At 30.5% G+C, this 17939-nt stretch overlaps 3 protein-coding genes across 4 annotated transcripts; 2 read left to right on the top strand and 1 right to left on the bottom strand.

The window, feature by feature from the left end:
- Positions 1 to 6727: 6727 nt before the first annotated feature.
- Positions 6728 to 7824, bottom strand: LOC100782877 (uncharacterized). The gene has a single exon (NM_001252852.3). It carries the CDS (start codon positions 7776 to 7778, stop codon positions 7227 to 7229), a length of 552 nt encoding a protein of 183 aa, NP_001239781.1. The 5' UTR covers positions 7779 to 7824; the 3' UTR covers positions 6728 to 7226.
- A 2718-nt stretch (positions 7825 to 10542) lies between these two features.
- On the top strand, positions 10543 to 12728 carry LOC100799474 (putative FBD-associated F-box protein At5g22720). Of its 2 annotated transcripts, XR_003265013.2 has the most exons (3): positions 10543 to 11291; positions 11704 to 12032; positions 12167 to 12728. XR_003265013.2 is itself a non-coding variant. In XM_006599968.3 (2 exons), exons 1-2 carry the CDS (start codon positions 10710 to 10712, stop codon positions 12341 to 12343), a joined length of 1500 nt encoding a protein of 499 aa, XP_006600031.1. In that variant the 5' UTR covers positions 10543 to 10709; the 3' UTR covers positions 12344 to 12728. The 2 variants fall into 2 exon arrangements, 1 of the variants encoding a protein (XP_006600031.1); XM_006599968.3 differs by having other exon boundaries at positions 10543 to 12032.
- Positions 12729 to 15641: 2913 nt separating this feature from the next.
- On the top strand, positions 15642 to 16910 carry LOC100798954 (uncharacterized). The gene has a single exon (XM_003548972.5). It carries the CDS (start codon positions 15876 to 15878, stop codon positions 16608 to 16610), a length of 735 nt encoding a protein of 244 aa, XP_003549020.1. The 5' UTR covers positions 15642 to 15875; the 3' UTR covers positions 16611 to 16910.
- Positions 16911 to 17939: the final 1029 nt, after the last annotated feature.

Genomic DNA, 17939 nt, shown 5'->3' with positions numbered 1-17939 from the left:
TGAATTTAGTTCATCAATCAAATGAATTAAACATTAAACAACAGTTAAGCTGGTTAAACACATGAATTGAATTTGAGTTATATAAAATTTAATTAGATTGATTTATGAGCCAACTTGATTTATATTTATCTATGTACATATCTACCTATTTATGTATGAATCAACCTATTTATGTATTAAATATTTTATATTAATTCGTATAATTGGTTGTAAGTACTTTAATATTATTTTTTTATAATCACATAAACACATATATATTAAGTAAAATATTTTATATAATTAAATTGATGTATTTAAATTTTTTAATTAATTTCATATTCATTATGGTTAATTATGTTTTTAATTTCTAATTTAAATTATGATTGGTCTTAAACTTTTGTCCCATTAATGAATTTAGTCCCTGTTGTCAAATATCACTGTTAAAATTGGTTGAGTGAATTACTTTTCAAATTTAGTGAAAAACTTTAGTTTATGGAATAAAAGTAATTTTTTTTAAAAATTAAGAGATTAAAAATATAATTAGTCTTTAATTTTATTTCTACACTAAATAAATAAATAATTTATCATAATTTTAAATTGAAATGAGTTAATTAACAATTTGAATCAAGTTGTTTGCATATTTAAATTAAGTCAAGTTTAAACTAAAAATAAAAATCCAAATTGAACTCTAATCAAATTTTGAACAAATGAGTGAATTTTTCTAGAGTTGAGTCAAGTTTAATCAAATTTGATCCAACTTTACTCATTTCTAACCCTGCCTTACTATGATGTTAATTTCATCTTCTTACTTAAATACTTTGTCCAAACAAAAATAACCTATATATGCTCTTTAATTTGTTTTATGAATGCTCAAGGAACTCTTTGGGCCTTAGTAAAGTAAATTCAGTAAGTTTATGATTTTTTTTTATATTCATGTAAGTGTTTTTTATTTCAAAGACAGTCTTAAGAAAGTTTGTACCAATTTACTTCTTCCTTGATGATTTTTATTTTCAAAAGATTGGAATATGTCACTTTTGCTTAAAATATATGCATGTACATATTCTCATCTTGTGGACCAACATGGTGACCAAAACCAACCCCTCTTGAGCTTAAGCAAGTCTATGATAAGGAGAAGCAATATATAGTTGTGACAGTTGAAAGCTCCATGAAACCATGGATAGGATTGCACCGGCCACTGGTTTACTATCCAAGTCTTCTTCCTATCCAAAAATTAATTTCACGTCTAATCATTTTAGAATTTGTTTTCTTTCAAACACAAAAAAAAAAAAACTATGCATGGCAACGGTTGTGAAGTAAGAAATGTCTTTGATGTCGTTTAATTTAAATATAATTTTATTTTTTTGGCACTCTATTAGTATCTTCTATATGCTCATTAATTTTTTTCTTTTATTTTCATTACATCATTTATCATATTTATTTTTCTTTCGTTTTTTTACATCTCTTTTCTACCCAAAAGGTATATATATGATTACATACACTCTCTCCGGAGAGTGTCCAACACTAATTTTCCTTAAATGCATATAATTAATCTTATCAGTTTCAGTCTTTTTCATATAAATCAAAGCAACTAAAGTAATGTTCAAACGGAGAAGTCTTGTGTAGATATTGTATAATATCACACACTCTGGTTGATATTAATTTGTAAAGTTGAATATATGGGATATATTATATAGGTTATATATTAACAAAGTAGAATCTTCACTTTAACATTATTCAAAAATCTCTTCTTTCCTACATTGTTTTAGTCATTATTTAACATTTTATATTCAAAAAATCAAAATTATTAATTATTTTACTTCTTCTGTGTATGTGTTATGTCGTTTTTCATGATGATATTTTAATGTCTTTTACCCTCAAATAATCGAAATATAAAATGAGGGGGACCCCAATGATTAGCTGGCACCTACTATGGTTGGAGTTGTTAGGGGCATCGAGATTAGCAAGGTGAGTTTTTCTTCTGATATAATATTATGAAGAAGAAACAACACTAAAGTATATCGTTAACCTTTTTTCCTGCAAAATATACTTTTGAAGTTATTATTATATTAATGTTAAACTTTAGCTATTATTTCAACAGAAATTGATTTTGATGTTTTGGCATTTTCAATTTTCAGCTCAATTCTCATTTCAATATATATAGGACCAGTCCTTCTAGGTAAAACCATGCACTTACATAAATAATTTGTATCTAATTGCAAGAAATATGGTACTATATATAATTACTTACTTAGTAATGAAAAGCACACGAATCTCCCAACCCTATAGATATTAGGATAATTATGTCTTTAATATTTTTAAATATTTTGAAAATCAGATTTATTTATTTATATTAAAAATAAGATATTTATAATGTTTACATTTTAACGGAAACATTTATTGTTAGTTCTTGAAAAAAATACTAAAACTATATCATTTTTAATTAATTAAATAAATTAAAAACATATTAATTTTTTATAGAAATTAAAATCAAATTTCGACACATAAAAAAATCAGATTTAAAAATATTATAAATGACTAAAACTAATGGTACTCTTTTTAATACATTATTACTTATTAACTAAAATCCATATGAATTTTATTAATTTAATAATAAGATGCACCAAATAAAGTTGTTTTCAATTCCTTTGAAATTTCTCGGAGAGACACCTATTAACAGGGTCTGATCTTATTCATATTATTTGCTTCATGGAAAAAGAATATATAAAGTTTATTTTTTTATAAATAAATATATAAATTTTTTATTTTGTCTCAATTAATTTTTAATAAGTCTTTCTGTTAAACTGAACCTAATTAAATCATCAATACACAATTTGTCCTTAATTAGTTTAAATTTTATTTTTATTGTTAATCATTTTACATTAGTAGTTTTTTCTATTAATTGTACTTGTACCTACTTAACTAGTTCCTGAACTTGAAAAGATCTCTCTAAAATGAATTGTTCACTTTCAAAGAGAATCAAACTTGCATATAGAAAGATAATAAAAATTAATTTTGAATCTTTAACCACTTATATTAACACACATTAAGTCGCTTTTACTAAGAATTTAACAAATACCCCACGTACATTCTCTAATTGCTGACGATGGGCCTATATATACTAGCTACGTGACAAAGTCATTGATGTTGCAATACACCTTTTTTTTTTCTATTTCTCATTGTTGTAAACACGTAACATTGATAAGTTTTATTATTTTAAGAGATTCCATGACTCAACAAAAAAGAAGGAGTAAGGAGCTTCATATCAGACAATAGATCATTTAGAATATCCACTTTTACATGGAGGAATTTATGATGGCATGACATGAAAATGAAGTTGACAATTCTGATATTTATATGTTATTGAATTGTTTGAAGGTTGTTAAGAATAAGTTTTATTAATTAGCAATTTGTATATCATTTCTCTAAATTGAGTAAGTATAAAAGCTCAATTTTAGTATATAATCAAGGATCCAATTTCTTAAATACAATTGTTACTAATTCAACCATTTCTCTATCTTTATTTTATTTTTATTTTTTTTACTTCAACCACATAGTTAAAGTCTCTTTTTCATTCTCAGACGACCTGTTTAAGGTTTAAGGCATCATCTACGATGAGTTTTTCAGATCATACCATATAGCTCCATACTTTATATATAATATATAGAATGTTCATTATTAATTGACCTAGCACATCAAACAGCAGAAAGCCTGAGAGGACTAATTAAGGAGTAAAAGCCTTCTTAAGCTTCAAGTAAATCTTGATCGTTAACCAAAAAGTACTGTTTGCAAAACTGGAGTTGTTCAATAACGATTAAACGAATTTGATTAAAATTTCAATTAATTCTACTAAATCCGAATATTCATGAGTATAAGTATATAGTCGGTTGGAGTGTTCTAAAACTCTTAAGTATGAAGGTGGTGTAAATATATAAAATAGATGCTAGTAGTGGCACAATGGGTCTTTCAAAGTGCCTTTTTTTATTATTAATAATTGGTACAATAGAAATGCAGCCTTAATTAAAAAGTGTGAAATGGAGACACGCAACACTGTAATAATCAAGATGATTAAACTTTATTTGATTGAAGGATGAATTGTTTATAGGATATGACAGATATTGATCAAATTAAAAACCAAAATAGGGATTATAATTAACGTTAGTTTGATGGTAAAGAAAGAGGGAAAAAAAAGATTATGGGTTCAAATTTTTTAGTTAACCAAAAAATTAATAATTAATATTTGTTAATAAAAAAAATAAATTAAAAACCTAAATATAAATAAATAAAATTGTACCAACATCTTTGAATAGAATTGGACTTGGATTCCTTAATTAAGATATCAAACTCAATACTTTGTTCATGAAAAAGTTAATTAGAGGAAATTTTTTATCGATAAAATCAATTAATACTCTTCACATCAATTTAATGATAAAAAAACCTAAAACTGAATGATGCAATCAAAAGGAAAAATAGCTTGCACATCTAGTTGAATATTATAATTTAGCGTCAATGACCTATGCCTAATCTTCAAACAATCACTAATTGGTGATTGCCTGTTTTTTTAATTTCGATTTGTAATATTTTTACTAAAGAGAATGCCAATTCAACCTTCTCTTATCACTTAAGAAGAGGATTAAGTGACATTGCTTTGTCACATAACAGCACAATACTTTTTTAATATTACCACAACCTGAAAGAAAATAATCTAAATCAATGTACAAATAGAATTTTCCGTTTTGGTCTTTTGAAAGGGTGGGGGGTGACTTTTGTTATGCTGCACGAATATGGCTGTAATTTACTTGGACGGTAAGACGATTAATTAACACATCTTGTGTTTTTAGTCATATTATGAATAAATTTATTTTGGCTCTTACAAAAAACCACAGAAAAAAACTAATCACCAGATTGTAAGGGTGGATACCCCTTATACTCTGTATCCTCTTTTTCAATAATATTATATTAAATGAAAAAAATCTTTCATTTCTTCGGAACAGCAATAATTTTTTTCTTTCATCAAGCTTTTGTGTAGTAAATAAATAGGTTCTTACAAACAAACGTGTATTCTCACAAATAGAACGGATGATTGCATACCTCAGGCTGTTGCTTAATCGATTATCTCCTTTTTGTAAAGTTGTCCTTCATCGATCATATTAAATAAATTTGGTTTGATAAATATTTTTTTCTTCATTTTTAATTAAAAAATTATTCTGTTGTTATTTTGTTTCTTATTTTAAAATTTTTTGAAAAAAATAGTGCAAATAAATTTTTATGAATTTTTTTTTCACTGTCTTAATAATTTTTAAAAAGAAAAAATAAAGTAAAAACAAGGTGATATTTTTTAAAGGTTAAACTAGTTTTTTTTCAACTAACTTAATTTTTAGATTCAATTTAATTTACTAATTTAATTAGAGTTTAATTTGATTCTTTAATTTTTAAAATTAATTCAATATGATCTTATAGTCTAAATTAGGTCAATGATCATACTTTGTGACGATTTAAAATAGTCACTAAGTGATTTTAAATTGTCACAAATCACATAATTTCAAAACATCATTAATTTAATTTAGATGATAGATTTAAATTAAATCGATTTTAAAAATTAAAAAATGAAATTGAATTAAAAAAATTGAGAACTAAAAAAAATTAATTTTACTTTTTTAAATAAAAGAAGTGAAGCAACTCCTGTAATATTTACATTCTTTTGCAAGAGGCAGATTTTGCCTAGTGCTAGTTGTGTCCATAATTTTTTTTTCCCAGGCTTCTTGTCTTTTGGGTTGAACTTAAATTGCATTTATTCCAGGCCAGACCATGTAGCACTAACCAGTGTTGCTTGGTTTCCTTTTCCCCAATATAATCTAATCTCACCAAGTGGAATCTGAAATTTCTAATCATTTTCAAACTCTTTTCTTTCTTTTGAAAGACGTCACTGCTTTCCAAGTGGAGTCTGAAATTTCTTTGATGTCGTCATTTTAAATACATATAGTAATCCTATCAGCTTTGAGTCTTTTTCATATAGATATCTTAAAATATTAAATATCACATAAACTTTATCTTATGCTCGGAAGCACCAACATTAACCCCATAAAGTGACATAAGTAACATTAACCCCATAAAGTGACATAAGTGATAATAATTTGGATCTTTCAAGTATATGATAGGGATTCGCCTAAGTGTGGAGATATAATCTCATGAACTTGGCAAAAAAAGTTACACCTTGACTAGTACTCTATTTTCTTGAGATATAATCTCTTGAATGTGGAGATTATCTCACTTTAAAAAAACACCAACATTAGACCACCTCTAATTTGCAAAGGAGCACCTTAAATGGATCAATTTCAATTTGCGTAAAACCATACTCTGCTATTATATTAAACTTCCATTCACATCAGCAGAGATACACAGGACACATCTACAAAAATTCATCGTGTATTTCATAATGAAAATAACATGTCAATCCTTCTTTTCTGAATTCAGATTTCATATCCTTCTAATAACACCCCTTACATAACTCTCATCGGAGATTTCATATACTGGACAAGACCCCTCAGCTGGGTAAAAATAAAATAACTCCCAAGCCAGCAGAGACAGAACAAGCATGAGTAGTAGGTTCTGTTATCAAAACAGAAATTGAACTTTTTGGCATTGGCATGCGGATCAACATAATACTATATCCACATTTATCTTATGAAAAGTGTAACTCTTACAAATTCTGCATCTGGTAAGCATAAATATGTATCTCTGATTTCAACATCCTATGAAAATCATACAAATATTGAATAAAATTGTCGTATGGCAAGGTAGACCAATACTACAATCTATTTTCACTTAGAAGAGCAATTTTCTTTTATGCAATGATAGCAACAAAGTTTAAACCTAAGACCTAGTACAAACTACTCAAATCTTTCACCACTTATAATAACAACTACAACAATAATTATGGTTCTGACTTCTTATATGGTGCAAAATTACCACTTGGGTATGTTGATGTACAGAACTAATTTATCTCATGCAACATCATGAACCCATTTGGCATTTGCAAAATTATCACTATTAAGCAGGAATTACTACATCCTCGGGGACCATCATAATCTCAACTAATCATCACATAACACATAATTCAATGCTATTAATTCTTTCATATAAATTGAAAAACTCGTGTCATGTGTGCCATGTAGAGATTGGTGGGGGCCATAAACACGTGATGGTGGTCGGAGACTACCTAGCTAATAATTTCTCCTTGATTAGGCTGCCTAGTTTTCATCCTCTTGTTTCTCCTGCCACATCTCTACCCAATTTTTCTGAAGCTGTTCCACCCCAAGAAAAGAACCTTCCTTTTCAGCATCCAAACTTGTGGAAAGTGCTCCATACGCAATCCCAAGAGAGGAAGCTCCAAAAGTCAAGAGTGTTGTCAAAAAGGGTAACCACAGTGGTGCATCCCACACATGCTTTTCCTTGAGCTCTCCAAAAAGGCCCAACAAGGCCAAACCCAACCCCATTGGCACCCCAACAGAGAACAAGATCCTACCTATTAGCCTGTACATAACTTCCTGGGGAAGCTCATCATCATCATCATCATTGTTTTTTCTTCTCATGGGCTTCTTAGTAGTATTGGCATTATCACTTGCAACAGTTGGAGGCCCCGTGGAAGAAAAGCCTTTGGCACTAGCACGTGGCTTTAATGTGGTGAAGGGGTAGTTGAGTTTGTGTGTAGGGTGATGATGATAAGCTTGGAAGTTTGGTTTCCATGGAGAAAGTTTTGAGAGATTGAAGGCTGCGTTTGGTGCACAAATCAGAGTTTTCATGGCTTCTCTGTTGATGTGTTGTTTGGTTGTTCACTATTGTTGGAGTGGGGATATTTTATTGACGTATATCTATCTATATCTTATCCATAAAAGTAAACGGATGGTCGTGAACCTCATTGTTTTATGTCAATATTGCCTGAGATATTTGTTTTAAAAACAGTGACTGATCCAAATATCTTCTGTTAGTTAGTTGAGGTAACATATTTTAAAAAATTAATAATATTAAGATTAAAATATGTATATTGTTATAACAAATATTCAATTTTTATTTATTTTTATACATTAATTATATGTATAACTTGTAATATCTTTTAGATCAGTTATATATGTATAATATACATGCAACTTTGTCTACTTCAATTCTATGTTAACCTTTTCATTTTCTCTCAATTTGTTTGAGTTCTTGATTTCTATCAAAGGATTAATATGTAGTGCAGCACATATATTTTATGAAATTAAAATATTATTGAGATAATGTAAAAAAATGCAAATTATAAACTTAAAAACTATGTAAAGAAAATATTTTTTTAGGCTAATGTAAAGCAAAAGTTATATACTAAATACATAAGTTATGACACTAATATATGATACGAGTTTGACACTAATTAAAATTTCAAATGAAATCTGAATAATAAAATGTAATACAAAAATATAATAATAACTTATAAAATTAGGATGAAACAAAGGACGGATTAATTGATATGGGTTATATTTAACCCTAATTCGTTCCTAAATTTTGACCATACTAATTAGTATGACTTTAATTAGACCATAATCCGTCCTTAGACTAATGAATTCAATAATTTACAGACTATTTTAGGATGGACTGGTTTAGGCCACTAGTTGAGAGTTAAGTCTTACATTGCACTAGATACCATAAAACAAAATAGCTACAACTATTCATTATTTTACCTTACCCTTAAAATTTAAAGTGATGGATTGAATTAGTCAATCTAAAAAGTCTAAACGTGTTGGGACTCTTCTTTGCGTCTTTAATTTCTGCGAACACAATGTTGCATGCATGCATGCATGCATTATACCAGACACACCGTAACACCCAAATGCAGGAACCGATGCTACCCAAATCCATGGTTTTCGAACCGGGCTCCGTAGTGAAAGTCAACATCAACAGCACAAAGTATTACTATTCTATGTGTGGTGGCATAACCTCCCTGTCCCTTTTACCAATATCATTTAGAAAAAAAGAAAGTAAGCAACTTGTATTACTATTCTGTGTGTTGCTATGCCAAGTATTTCTAGGTGTTCACTCCCAAATATGGCCACTGATGCAGCTCCTCTTTTTGGATTATCACGTTCCAAAATTGTTTTCATTAGATAAGATTTTTTAAATAAAAAAAAACACTTTTGACAAGTCATCAATTTCTCAATGATATCTATAAATTAAATATTTGTGTAACTAATTTTGGTTTAGATATCAATTGAAAGAAAAGACGGGGTAAGTTGATGATGAAGATGAAAAGATAGGGGACAAGAGGTAGAGAGGGATACGCAGAGAAATGTGCTTGACTCTGTTCTGCTTCATATGAAATTTATGGAAACAAAAAATGTTTAGCTTTGGTTTCGTACATTAGTTTAAATATTTTTACACTGCTAACCAATTAGAAAATTATTAAAAAAAAACATTATATGACAACCTATTATTGAATGACAATGTAAAAAGGATTTCACTGTCATTGCATTTGAATGAAATTCTATTGACATCTAGAAAAGAAAAATCATATGTTGGAATAAAAGTATCCACACATGATCTTCTGGAATCTTAATGTCACCAAAGACTAAACAAAATAAATATTAGAAAGTTCTTTATGGATGACCAGAGAACCGGAAACCCTCCTGGATGATCTTGATTGTGGCCTTAGTGATTATTACAGCAGGTTAATTCTAATGCTAAAAATAAGAAAAAATGATGGATTGAATTTGTCAATTGCTATCAATTTATTTGGGGGAAACATGAACGCAGTACTAATTAAAATTCAATGTAAATTTACTCACTTCTTTTGAACGTGAACATATATTCATCAGTTTTATCCTGTATGTCTCCCTTGTGAACAAAAAAATAGGTGGCAATCAGCATGGAAATAGAAAAGATGAGTACTGGTGGTGATGAAACATTTCACTAAAATCAAGTTGAATAGTTCTTAGCTAAAAAAATTAACATATTGGAGTGCAAACCAACAATCTGACTCAATTATATCTACCTTACTGAGAATGATCATCAGTTTCCTCAAAGAACGCAATATGTGGTGATTTTCAACATTCAGAAATGGTATTTTAAACTATAAATAAAAACCAAAATTTGGTGGTCAAGAAACTGTCACAGAATCCTTCATTTGACGTTCGGCACTTAGTGACACAAGAACTAAAATGAGTGATCCTTGAAATCATTGGACTAAAAAGAACAAATTTTGAAGAACCAAAAACAAAATCGACCAAATTTGAGTGCTACAGTTTAATATAACCGCAAGTGCTACAGTTTAATCCCTCACCATATACACTTTTCTTATTTTTGTTTGATTTAAAAAATATATCCTTGGTCTTAACATTCATGCAGTTCATACACAAATCTTAATTGTTGCTCCCAATGTAGGCGGAAGGGTCATGTGGGAAATTTTATTTTGGAGATGTAACTATCTGAAAAGATATTTTATATTAAAGATTTGATTTGACTGATTAATCAACAGCACATTGATTTCAAATAAATTCTATTTGCTCTATGCCTTTTGGTTTATACATTCAGCAAAATTGCTGGCTGTGTGTGTGTGTCCGTAGAACTGAAGAAGAGTCAGGCGCATAACAAATATTATGATATGCTACAGAAGTAGGAAGCAGTGCAGCATGAAAAGATAAACATTTCATGGTTTTTTTTTCTCATGTTTATTTCTCTCGATCACACAATATACATTTTACAAGATGGTGCCTAAACCTATGGTTTTCGAACTGGGCTCTGCGGTGGAAGTCAGCATCTACGACGGCTCATGGTTTTCAGGCACCATCATCGGCTGCGATAACTCCGACAGATTCTTGGTCCAGTACCATTGTAATTCGGTTGAGATCGCAGTTGTTAGTCTTCACCATCTCCGACCACTTCCTCCACCAAATAGCCACCAGGAATTCAAGTCCGGCGACAAGGTGGAGGTGTTCCACGACCACTGCTGGCGGGAAGGCCATATCACAGGAGATTTAGTTAATGGAAGGTTCGTTGTTTCTTTCCGATATTCGAAGGAGATGACGTTTCCGAAGGAGCAGCTTAGAGAACACCGGCAGTGGATCAATGACAATTGGGTTTCCTCAAACAGGGACAGGATCAGTGAGTTGCCTGACAACGTTCTTCTTCATATAATGAATTTTGTGGACACAAAAGATGCTGTTAAAACCTGTGTCTTGTCTAAACGATGGAAGGACCTTGGCAAAGGACTAGTTAAACTCACATTCTCTCCAAACCTCTTTGAACTTGGGCTAGTTGGGACAGTTGAAAGTGCTGATCTCTTAAAGGTAAATGGGTTGGTTGAAAGTTTTAAGAAATTCGCATCTTGGGTTTTTTCTAGCCGAGATGACTCTTGTTCCCTGCTTAATCTTACTATTCGCCATACATGGACGGAGCCTGAACACCTAGATAGGATCATTAAATATGCTGTGTTTCACAATGTCCAGCACTTGACATTGCGTATATATTCAGGCTTTAGACCCAACTTTGAGTCCATCCCTTTAATCTTTTTCTCTAAGTCTTTGACATATCTTGAGATTTGGAATGGGTGTGACCTTCCTGAAATAATACTTCCAAAATCTCTTAACCTGCCTGCATTAAAAAGCTTGAAGATTGGATATTTCAAATTTACTGCAACTGACAATGACTGTGCTGAACCCTTTTCAAACTGTCTTGTTTTAAATTCTTTGATGCTTATAGGTTGTTCTTTGCATGATGATGCACAAGTCCTCCGCATATCTAATTCTACCCTTTCTAGATTGACAATATTTGGAGGAAAAACTTATCAAATTGTGCTCTCTACTCCAAATCTTAGTTCTTTTACTATTTTGGATAGTACTGTCAGTCACCAACTCTTCTCCACTTGCAATCTTCCTTTCCTTGGAGAAGTAAATATCGACATGTATAGGGACGGAGGTTCAGATGAAGGTTGGAACGAGAAAAGTTCAATAATCATGAAATGGCTACACGTGCTTGCCAATGTAAAAATGTTGACATTATATCCTCGTGCCTTTGAAATAATACTACGTGTAAGTTATTAGTACTTTTCGCCTCTTCATTTTTTTTTTTTAATGTTCATAACATGTGTGCCCTTCATGTCAAAACTTTTTCTTGTTCTCAATCTTATTTCAAAATAGCAATTTAAATTACTCCAATTGTGTAGGAACTCTCAAATCCCATTTCATTGAGACCTCAACCTCCGAGTTTTGTTAGATTGGAGTCATTGACAGTGAATACACGTTTATATGCAAACATATCAGATGAGGTACTAATAAGCACACTATTGGGGTACTTGCTTCAAAACTCTCCAATGGACAAACTTGATATCATAAATGTTTAAATGATATCCATGATCAATTCTTTAGGCAAAGAATTTTACGGAATGTCCAGTTTTTGTCTATTTTGTACTTACCTTTCTCGTTGTCCTAAATAGTCTTTACTCAGAAAATTATAGGTTTGCTATATTGTAAGTGGCTTGTTTATAGCCTATGTACCCAGAAATACTATTTTTGTTATCTATCGTTGGTCTTTAGTCCCTTTATTTGAATTAATGTATTTTTTAGTGTTAGGCTTTTTTGCCAATATGTTATTTCACTCTCATCTATGGGTTCTAACAAGGATGCAGTGTTACTCAAGCTTGTCCTCAAATGATTTGTATCAAACTCCTTGTTTTTTCAATTGCTTTGTTCTATTAGAAGAGTAATGCCTTATATACATTCTTTTTACACGAGTCTTTAGGGTAGTGCTTAGTTTATCATTCGTAATGTTTGACCAAATTAGTAATTGATCTGAAATTCAGTAATTATGGATTCCTGGATGTTTTGGATGCATATTGCATGATCAGACATGATTTTCAATATTTTGGATAAGCTATATTATTCTATGGGTTCATGTGCTTGTCTGGTTATCATTCAAAGGCAAAGTGAAAGAGCTAAGCCTATTTATAGTGCTTGAAGATTTTGAAATTATTATCTGTGTACTTTGACAAACCATCCAGTGTTCTTGTTCTTGGGATTGGTTGTTTAGAGACATTAATTTATTTGTCGGGGAGAATCAGATTAGGGATTCTATTTTTGCTTATCACAGGTCAGCCATCTATTACTTGGAATTACTACTCAACATTTCATGTTTGGTTTCAGTTCCTTTATTTGCATCATTATGCTTATCAATTGTCTGACTTCCCTTCGGAATTAACTTGTACGGTCTATAAGGACCCCTGATAATATTGCTTGTCTATTTTGTTGTAGACCTGACATAAAGGGTAAATGCATAGCTTGTATTTTTGAGCCTTTACTTTAAAAATTAATTCTATTTTTTTCATTTGGGTCTCTAAACTGATATTATTACTATTATTATTATCACTTAAGTCCTCAAACTAGGGATCAAAATGAGAAAAAAAAAAGGAATTAATACCCGGGACTTAAATGAAACCTACAAAATTTCAGAAAACTTATAGGTATTAGGTATATTTATATCTAATCCTAAGCCGGGAAATAAAAAATAAGTTTTTCTTAGTTTTTAGGGAAGTGCAAAAAAACTGAACCAAAAAGACCAAATCGTTTTGGAGAAAAAACTGAACCACACACCACTTTATAAAAACTTTCAGTTAATCCAGCCATTTTTAAAAAGAGTTTAAGGTTTGGTTCAATTCTTTATAAAAACTGATCCCTATATGGGTGAAAAATGGATATAGCCGAACTAATTAACCTAAAATATTTAAACTAATTTTTATTTTTTTAAAAATGATCCACTTTATAAAAGTGACTCGATTAACCAAACCAATTATATAAAGTGGATTAAAGATGTGTTGGTTTGGATTATAAAAAAAATCCAATTGTTGTCAAGCAAGAGGATTAGAAGTGGATTGAAAATCTTAACTCAGATTCACCTAAAAAGGGCTCAAACAAGTTGGCCCAGTGGATTCAAACCGTATTGTTGCTCCATATGACACAGCAATCCAAACCAAATTAAAAGGAAAAGGGAAAGCTGATTCATATTATAAAATTCAACCTTAAGCTATACCATTTTAGATTTTTATTTTATTTTTTATGTTGTTCGATTCTATAATTTTAATATTGTGTAATTTTATAATTTTGACTTTTGAGACTATCCATCAACTTTCCTCCATTTTGTTATGATTTTTTTTATTCAAATCTTTATTATTATTTTAATAATAGATTCTGACCCTTCCAAATCCAAATATGATCGGATTTTGGTTTGAGTTGTCATTTTTTTAGAAAACAATAACCAATTAATCCAAATGGATCAGACCTTGATTCATCATGAGGAGAAATGGGGCAATGATATTTCCATGGGAATAAGAAAAGTTATTTCCTAAAATATCAATAACTTTGTTTTTATATATTTTTATTTAATTATTTTGATTTTAAAAAATATTAAAATGTAATCAAGTATATTTTTAAATATGTTCGGAAATAAGATTTTTAGTCATAATATTTCAAAGAATATGATTCCTAGGAATATAACATAATAACTTGAAACAAATTCTTTTAGAATTGAGTATTTGGACTTAATCTCAAGTTATCTTATGGGATAAGGTTTGATTCTTGCTTATAATTATTTTAATCATATCATTATTGAATCCATGTGAGATCTTCAACCGTCAACACACTTCCTTTATAATGAAGAACATTTTGGTGTGAAGTTTACAAAGAGATCTATGAATGGTGAATAACAATAATAATCCAATGGATCATATCAATAATTACTAGAATAGATTGCCATGTGGGGGGTTATACTAAATTTGAACTTAGACCTAATTCAATAAAAAAAAAAATAACTTGTGAAGTGATAGTTATTCTCACTATATATTGACCATATCTCTTGCTAAGGTGACATTTCCTTTAAGTCCACCTTGCTTATAGTCTTGGGTTGAAGGTTAAACACTAGAAAATTTTCATTAATATATTTTTCAATCGCAGTAGAACTTTCCACATGGTATGATTCTGAGTTTTTACATTTGAGTCGGTTCAGGCCAACCTTTCTCTAGTGAAAAATGATTTTGAAATGCAAAGCAAAATATTAGCTCCAAGTCCGATGCAACTGTTAAAGTAAATTATTGCGGTTGTGACGTGAGCTTGAAATCCCACAATAATTGAATAAAATTGGTGAAACAAAATCCAAAGCAAGCAAACAAACTATTCTTCGTGACATTTTAGGGGATAGTGATTTTACTTTCCAATAGCTAAATAACTGGATGAATATACAATTTCTTGACACCTTGATGCCTTTATCAAAGGGGAAAGATAAAGTGTCAAAAGAAAAAGAAAAAGGGCGAAGAACTGGCTGGTATATCTACAAGTCCTTTTGCTTTCTTCCCTTCTGCTGGGCCTATTGGATAGTGGGACCAAAATGAATTTTGAACAACATTTTTGCTCGATTTTATTCAAGGATTTGGTGAAAACTAAACATATGAATCATTTGTTCATCTTTCGACTGGTGAGTATGTTTTGCAACAAATGTTGAACGAGCAGAAATAAGCTGTGCACAACTTGGTGAAGTACATTTTTTTTTTCTTTTCCAACGCTGCTTTTGCCGAATTTAATTTGCCAAACAAGAGAAAGAAGAGCTTTTATGAGCTCTTAAAACATAACATGTGACACCAAACCTGAATATCAACATTAACTTTATAATAGCCTAAGGGTGTTGTTATTGTATTACTCTAAATATTCTTCATCAGAATTTCCCCCCAAGAAGTATCCAACACAGAACATCTTTTTTCTTTTCATCCCCACAACACAAGTTTCCCGCTCTTGAATACCCTCCAAAGCAGCAAACTAGTTACCATATATACCTTCAAAGAACAAGACCATCACTATTACTTCACAGTTCATAAAGGTTACAAGTCCAACATGGGAAACTGCTTGTTGGGGGGCATGTCAGATCCTGATACAATAATCAAAGTCACAACATCTAATGGTGGCATCATGGAATTCTATGCTCCTATTACTGTGAGTTTCATCACTAGCGAGTTCCCGGGGCATGGCATATTCCTAAGCCATGACCTATTTTGCAAACCACTTAGCCAATTTGATGAGTTGGTGGCAGGACAGTCATACTACTTACTGCCACTTAACAACCAACCTGAACACCCTTCTGCCTCCGGCCACATCGGTGGCGACAACCGAGCCATTCGGCTAGGCCATGTTCGATCTCATAGTGTTCCTACAACACCCTACCCTCCCCCATATAGAATGTCCTTGGACTACCAACACCATCAAGGAATGAGGTTTCTCAACAAAACCTCCACAGAACCTTTCTCTTGTAGGACTAGTACTATTAAAAGGAGCAAAATTACTACTAGTAGTAAAAGGAGCAAAATTACTAGTAGTAGTAAAAGCAGCAGGTTCTGGAAAGTGAAGCTTGTGATAACTCCTCAACAGTTGATGGACATTTTGTCACAAGAGGCTAGAACCAAGGAGTTGATAGAGAGTGTCAGGATTGTAGCCAAATGTGGTGTTGCTGCAGGTGGCATTTTACCTGTATCTGCTGCAGCAAGCATAGTGTCTGATCAGTGGAGCCTTTCCAGCAGTGGTAGGAGTGCTTGTGATTCCTCCAAGATTGATGCATTAGTGGTTGACATGTAGTACTACAATGTATGAAAAAGATTAACAACCCGTTTTCACTCTTTCTTTCTGTCTCTACTCTCTTCTTATTTGGTTACTTAGCTCTTTTTTTAATTGTCATATATGTTTCTTTTTTGATTTTGTTTGCTTGTAAAAGTTCAGTTTAGACACATTCTGTCATGCAATATTGTATAATGTCTGTGCATTAATTGTATACTAGTGGTGTTGGCAAGTCCAAGGCACTAATGTGTGTATGTATCTTTGCTAATTTTTATTTATTTTTCACTGTTTGGAAGGGTGCCAAATCAACAAGCAGAATTTTGCTACAGAATTTGAGGTTTCATTGTCAACTGATCTATAGCCTATAGCTATTATAGTTCAATTTTGCATAAATGCTGATTATATTTGCACCTAAAATGATTAAGCAACGGGACAACGTTTCTTATTTTTAATTTTAAGAATTGTAACATGATTACTTTAACAGGAATATATAGTCAACATTTTTGTTTTTGAATTTTTTAACACTCTGTTTTATTGAGTCATGTTGCATACTTTTTAACATATTTCTTTTTATATTGATATTTTGATAATAATAGCATTACTTTAAAAAGAATATTAAAAGCACACTACCTTAAACACTAATATTTTAACACTATTTGGGTGACGTCCCACACTTGCTTTGCAAATAATGTGTTGTAAAGAGTAACATGCAATCCAATAAAAAAGTTTTATAAAGAATGCCCTAGTATTCCTCTTTGAACCAAAATGCAATTATTGTGATCAACTGCAATATCACAGAACATTAAAAAATAAAATCATTAATGAGAACTTTGAAGTCTTCATAGACCAAAAAAATCTGAGATGATCAAGTATTAATTATGCCTCGTTATTTTTTTTAAACCTCTATTTTACAATAATAATAATAATAATAATAATAATAATAATAATAATAATATATTAATAAAATTTATTGAAGGGCCGAGATCTCATGTAATAATAGTGTCGATCCTCTTTGCATGAGATCTTTTAATAAATTTTATTAATATAATATATTTTTATTACAAAATAGAGGTTTAAAAAATAAATGGTAAGATCATAAAATTTGATCATCTCATTTTTTTTTCAGGAGAGAAATTCTCTCCTCTCCAAATGACAAATAGATCCTCTATAATAACATTACTAATGTAATTACATTACATCTTGACCCATCAATAAACTTCATTAATATAATGTATTTCTATTGTAAAATAAAGGTATTAAAAAAATTAATGGTGAGCTCGTGACACTTGTCCATCTCAATTTTTTTTCTCAATTGAGAGAATCCCATTTCTAATGGAGAGTAAATACTCT

Source organism: Glycine max, chromosome 16 (genome assembly GCF_000004515.6).
Source record: "Glycine max cultivar Williams 82 chromosome 16, Glycine_max_v4.0, whole genome shotgun sequence".
NCBI lineage: Eukaryota > Viridiplantae > Streptophyta > Magnoliopsida > Fabales > Fabaceae > Glycine > Glycine max.
The sequence above is the reverse complement of the archived record's forward strand: the minus strand, read 5'-3'. Positions and strand labels throughout refer to the sequence as shown.

Bases quoted from the DNA above. Each gene is read 5' to 3' on its own strand.
- LOC100782877 (NM_001252852.3), bottom strand. From the start codon at position 7,778: ATGAAAACTCTGATTTGTGCACCAAACGCAGCCTTCAATCTCTCAAAA.
- LOC100799474 (XM_006599968.3), top strand. From the start codon at position 10,710: ATGGTGCCTAAACCTATGGTTTTCGAACTGGGCTCTGCGGTGGAAGTC. The intron at 12,033-12,166 runs GTAAGTTATTAG...CCAATTGTGTAG, and splicing joins CCTTTGAAATAATACTACGT to GAACTCTCAAATCCCATTTC.
- LOC100798954 (XM_003548972.5), top strand. From the start codon at position 15,876: ATGGGAAACTGCTTGTTGGGGGGCATGTCAGATCCTGATACAATAATC.